General features: G+C 57.1%; 1 protein-coding gene across 1 annotated transcript in view; it reads left to right on the top strand.

Moving 5' to 3' along the window:
* The first annotated feature begins 245 nt into the window (after positions 1-245).
* The window catches only part of TENT4A (terminal nucleotidyltransferase 4A), a 46,596-nt gene continuing 40,841 nt past the window's right edge, over positions 246-6,000 (top strand). The window contains 4 exon segments of the mRNA XM_035727687.1: positions 246-612; positions 615-706; positions 708-752; positions 754-959. Coding sequence (XP_035583580.1) covers positions 246-612; positions 615-706; positions 708-752; positions 754-959 — 710 coding nt within the window.

Here is a 6,000-nt window from a genome sequence, read left to right as displayed (position 1 = left end):
CGAGCCGCCCGCCGCGGCCTGTCCCGGGCCGGTCCCGCGCCGCGCCGGGACCCCGACGGGAGCCGCCGCCGCGAGCCGGCCGGAGTCGCGGGCTCAGGCCCGCGCTCCCCGTCTGCCCGTCCGCCCGCGGCCCGTCCGTCCGTCCGTCCGTCCGTCCGTGCGCCGCGCGGCCGGGGCTCGGGGCGCGGCGGGGGCGGGGCCGCGGCGGGGCGGGCGGGCGCGCGGGCCCGCGGGGCGGCGCGTGGATGGATCCGCGCGTGGCCTGGATCCAGCCGGAGCAGAAGGGGCCGGCCAATGCCCTGTGGATGCAGATCTGGGAGACCTCGCAGGGCGTGGGCCGCGGCGGCTCGGGCTTCGCGTCCTACTTCTGCCTCAACTCGCCCGCGCTGGACACGGCGGTCGCGGCGGGGGCGGCGGGGTTGGGCGGCGGCGGCCTGGCGGGGCCCGCGCTGCCCGCCGCGTCGCCCCCACCGCCCGCGCCCGGCCCCGCCGCGCTGCCCCCCGCGCTGCTGACGGCGCTCGGGCCCGCGGCCGAGGGCGCCCGGCGGCTGCACAAGTCGCCGTCGCTGTCGTCGTCGTCGTCGTCCTCGTCTAACGCCGAGTCGGGCACCGAGAGCCCGGCTGCTCGTCGTCGTCCTCGAGCAGCGCCTCGCTCGGCCGGGCGGGCGGCGGCCGCGGCGGCGCCTTCTTCCACTTCGCCGACGGCCCCGCCGAGCGCCCCCGGCGCGGCCAACGGGCATCCCGGGCCGCGCGGGCCCCGCGCCCGCCGGCTCCCCGCCGCAGCACCAGTTCCACCCGGGCCGCCGGAAACGCGAGAACAAGGCCAGCACCTATGGCCTCAACTACCTGCTGTCGGGCAGCCGCGCGGCCGCGCTGAGCGGAGGGGGCGGCCCCGGAGCCCAGGCGCCGCGGCCCGGCACGCCGTGGAAGAGCCGCGCGTACAGCCCCGGCATCCAGGGGTGAGTGCGGGCCCCGCGCGGGGCGGGCCGGGCTCCGGCTCCGGGCCGGAAGGCTTCCCCTGTTACCAAAAACGAAATCCCTCTTGGGAAGGAGCGATCCGCTGCTCGGATCCCCAAACTGACAGTGCAGCCACGGGGCCGCTGAACCCGACCTGTAATCCTGGAAGGGGGTGTCAGATGCTTCACCCTTTTCCCGCTCCCCAAGCTCTGTCAGGGACCCTTTGTCAAAGTGGGGTGCAGATGGGTGTGGAGGTTTATGTCAGCGGCAGACGGTTTTACTATTGCCGGGAACTTGAATCAAGTGGAAGGCAAATCTGGTGAAATAATAACTTTTTTCTTTTTGAGAAAATCTTTTTGGGAGATGATTCGTTTTTGTTTTTGTTTTGTGGGGTTTTTTTTTTTTTTTTTTTTTTTGGTACTGATGAACTTTAACCAACAGTGAATTTAGAAGTAATTTTTTTGGGTGAGGGCTTTAGGATTTAATTTTTTTGCAGAAATTAACATAGAATATCTTTTTCAGTTTTTAAAAAGTAGTTGATAGCCTTCAAAGAAGACAAAAACGTTTGTAGCATGTGTTCTTTGAAAGATGTTTATTTTAAATGCTTCCACGTTGGCCTAGAGGGGATTAGAAGTTCTGTTTTAAGTTTAGTGCAGTTACAAATGACAGGGACTGGTTGAAAGAACAAAAGGTGAGGGGTGGGGCGGGAGTGTGGGTTGAAGCACTCCCAGGTGAGGCTGCTCCGGTGGGAGAGCTACCTACCCAGCCCTTTGCCTTCCTGTGCTTTTCTGAGCACCTGGAAACAAAGCATTTGTACATAGATTTTATGTCAGTATTTCAAGACTTAAATCATAAACTTTCTTTGCAAGTTGCATCCTGATTTAAAAGCTGCCTAAGCATTTTCCAGGGTAGTAGGGTTGTTTACAAATACTATAGTTTTTCAAATCCAGCAATTGCTAGATACTGAGATGACTTCTTAAAGTAACTCATTTTTCTTATAAATCTGTTTATTCGACTTGGAAAATACTAAGTTGATACTGCTTTAAAGCAAGTGAGATACACCCTAAGAGCTTCTTGTCCTACAATTTGTTTCACCTGGTTTGGGTTAGAAGCGTTACTTTCTTAAATGTCCCGAAGCCCCAGAGTGTGCATTTCCGCCCCAGGTAGGAGTCTTCCTCTTCTTGCTTCTCTCCCTCCAGTCCCTACTTGTCTGGCTGTCCGAGACGAGGTGGTGGGGAGCTATTTCTGGATGTATAGCATCATACCTGAGTTCCTTGGTGGGGAGGCCGGGGGGTGGGGTGAGGCCTGCAGGTTTCCAGCCTGTCACGTCCCTGGGACTGACTGTGTCTTAGCACTAGGAAGATTGGAAGACATGTGGTCTTCACTTGTGGAGCATTTTGGGGTCCAGACGGTCCCAAGTCTTGCTTCCTCCGTGAGCGAGCGGCTGGCAGCGGCGGAACCATGCCCTTTTGCAGATTACTCAGGCCCTGGAGCCTGTTTTCAGTAAGCTTCAGTATGTACGTTACTCTTGTTTTTTTTTTTTTTTTTCTTTTTTTAAGATTTTATTTATTTGGGAGAGAGAGCGTGCATGCCCACGCCGGGGGGGGGGGGGGGGGAAGGACAGGGAGCTGAGGGAGAGGGAGAAGCAGGCTCCCCACTGAGCAGGGAGCCCAACTTGGTTGGGCTTGGTCCTAGGAGCCTGAGACCCTGACCTGAGCCCCCAGGCACCCCAGCTGCTGCTGCTTTTATTGAAGAATGAGCCCGCTAAGTACCAGTTCTTTGTTAGGGTCTGAGGCAGTGATTGCCTGCAACACGCCTGTCTCTTGATCCTGGCTCTGAACCCTGGAGCTCCATGTGAGTGCCCCTGCCCAGCACACACTAGCACAGCGTCCTGTCCAGCTGTGCAGACCTTCCCTCCTCCGCGTGCATCTCCCCAGTCTGGTCTTTCATCAGATCCTCTGCCCTTTCTCTTTACCCTCATGCAGATTTGTCACCTCTAGTGGAGATTGCTCCAGTGGCCCGAGGTGGTTCTCTTACACACACTGTTGCCGGCCTCTGGGCCTCTCCCAGAACTGCCAGTTGGGATAATCTCCTCCATCAGCAGGTTTGGTCAGGTCTGAGGCCTTTAGAACCATGTGATGGTGTCTGTGGGGTCCTTCTGAGGTTAAAGACTGAAGCCTGAGACTCTCAGCATGCCTCCAGGCGCTACTGTTCTGGGCCTTGCCCCTCGGAGGGTCCTCCCCCGCCACCCCCTGCTGGCCTGTGAGATTTCTGCTCGGAGGCCACGTGTAGGGTTCAAGAGTAGCTTCTGAAGCAGCGGGTTCCACATCATACCTTACCTGACTAGGAGCCGGTGCAGTCGTGCTCCTGGTAATGCTCCTTTTTTTCTCCTTGGCTGCCCACCCTTCCTCGCCTGCCTCTGTGGGTGATGTGTACCCCTCGGGGTCTGTCCACTTATTGCCGTTTCTGCCTGGAGGAGGCTGCTGGGATTGCCTGCCGGGCACCTAGAAGGGTGGGGTGCCTCTGCTTGGTTTGCTGCTCTGAATGCTTCTTGCAGGCTGTAGTTTCAGGAGGGACAGGGCAGAGGAGTAGTAAGCCAGAGGAGCACTTAACTGTGGAGCTCAGCCTGTGGTCAGAGGAGGGAGATGTTCCTCCTCGTGATCCTTTCCATGGAGGTCCGCTGGGCTTCTAGCAGCTACCTTTTTGGTATCAAGAAATTAGCCTGTCTAGAAGTTGGTGCTGTCCACCAGCTTACTCAGAGTGATGAGGAAGGCCACCACCATGTGTTTCATCTGTAGCTCAGAAGGGAAAAGAACTGTGATAAGACAGCCCTTGGCCTGGTCAGTAGAAAAGAGCCTTGTTGAAGAGCAGTGGCTCAGGCTTACTGTGCAGGCCCAGGACGGGCATTTCTGGAAGGACCGTGTCTGTAGTCCTTAAGAAAGGGTGAGCGGTTGCCTGATGCTGTGGGAGTGTGAGTAGTATCAGCCGAAGCCAGTCGGGCGTTTGCGTGGTAGCCCGTGGAGCAGCCTGTGCTGTTTGCTCTTTTCTGGGACGGAGGACTCTGCCCTTGGAAAGTGTACTGGTGGCCTGGCCCCACAAGGGTGCCAGTCTGCTTTCAGCCCTGAGCAAGGTGAAGAAGCTAGCCAGTGGAGGAGGGTGGGGGTCAGAACGGGAACCCTCAAAGCCTGGAAGGGAAGTGCTCGTTTTGGAGCTGCTCTACTTCTTGTTCCATGTTTCCGTTGAACTCTCAAACTTTTGTTTTGGGAACGGTATAAAATGTGCCCTCTACCTGGGCTTCTGACTTAGAGACGCCGGCAGCTGTGGACGGGCTTCTGGGCCCTGTGCTTCCCAGCCTCCGGTGCCTGTCACCTTCACATGCCCTCACCTCCACCCCCCTGGCCCAGCAAGCTGTTGATACTTTGCCCTGGTCAGTCCTGACAGCTTCAGAAACCTCGTCAGCTTACAGGCAGAGAAAAGTCCCAGGTGAGGAAGGGTGGGAGCTTGGAGCCCAGGTGCGTCGCTGCATCCTTTCTGGTGCCCTGTAGGGTCCCAGGGAGAGCGTAATGGAATGAGGGAAGGCCCCCAGCCTTGGGCAGGCACTTGAAGGCGGGCACTTGCAGGCTGGACCCTGGCCAGGCTTCCATGTGGGCTTTTGGCCTGCCTGCATCGCGCAGCCGTCATGCAGCATCCTTTCTGCAGGGCCCTCGACAGTGTTGAATTTTTTGACATCTTCTGTTCACTCAAAGTTCAGCTCTTCATCTGAAGTTGGTGAGAAACGGACCCGTGTCGTTCATAGGATGGTTAGCCACATCCCGCAGGACTCCATGTGTGTTGTCTTCACTTTGTTCGGAGAGTCAGAGCCTGGAGGGGTATCTGGGATTCCTCCTCTCCCTCCGCTTGCGGCCTGACTTGGCACAAAGTGGCGCACAGGTGACCCCCCTGCCCCAGCGCGTCCTGGTGGGGACCCAGCGGCAGGGCGCAGGTGAGAGCCCAGCGGGGCCCACGGCAGATGACAGCATGGTCACTCCTGTTGCCTCACTCTCAGTCCCGTCTCCGCCTGTACACGTCACGGGACACGTGGGAGAGGTTAGTGCAAGACCTGCGCTGCAAGGTGATGGTGGCACACACGGGCCTTGTTTCCTCAGTGTTCATCATCTGCAACCCCCCAGCTATAAGGTTGTTGTGGACGGAAGCTGTGCACATTTGTTGCTGCGCTGACCATATGAAATTAGCTCCTCCTCAAAGGTCCCCCCCCCCCCCCGCCCCGCCCCGGAACAGTATCGCTTGTTCCTGCCTGGTATGAGTGAGATCGAAAATCTAGTGTGGGTTGCAGGCCGTGATGAAGTTGGGGAAATTTGCGCCTGGTCGCTGAGAAGTGAAGCTGGACACAGTGAGGACTGCCGACACTCAAGGAGGGGTTGCCGAGGAGGAGGGCAGGACAGAGGCTCTGGGGAAGGATTGGAATATGAAGCAGGCCGCAGGAGTCCTTGAGGAAGACAGAGAAAGTGGCCTTGGTAATGCTCATGCTGCAAAAGTCACAGTGGGGTGGAGTGGACCCCAACTTGCTGCCGGCAGCTTGTGAAGGAAAAGCAGTACCACAGCAATGCCATTTGCTTCTTAGAAATAACATGGTTGTGATTGAGTGCCTTGGAAGGTAATTTTTCAGTAAATATTTTAAAGTACCAATTTTTCATAACTTTAGGATTTTCCAGACCTCCTTTGGGTCGCTATTTAGTAAGAAATTTTGGTCCCCATTGTAAATGGAGTCATGTACGTCCAATGGGAGGAGGCATCATGGTTATCCTGGAAATGAGGACTTTTTTATGTTGTTTAGGATCTGGTTTTTTTTTTTTAGTTACCGGATAAAGAGGGCTGTAAAAAACCAAGACAAAACAAGCGGCAGCCTGTGATGTTGAAGTTGAGAAACCTGGTGTTGATGCTGCACCAGAGCGCAGGCTGACAGGTGAGGGGTCACGGTGTCATGCTCACTGGCTCCCGAGGAGATTGCTGCTGGCCGTGGCTCTGGAGAGGCCCCTCTGGATG

Source organism: Zalophus californianus, chromosome 5 (genome assembly GCF_009762305.2).
Source record: "Zalophus californianus isolate mZalCal1 chromosome 5, mZalCal1.pri.v2, whole genome shotgun sequence".
NCBI classification, from domain to species: Eukaryota; Metazoa; Chordata; class Mammalia; order Carnivora; family Otariidae; genus Zalophus; species Zalophus californianus.
Note: the sequence above shows the minus strand (reverse complement) of the source record. Positions and strands in the feature narration are given on the sequence as shown.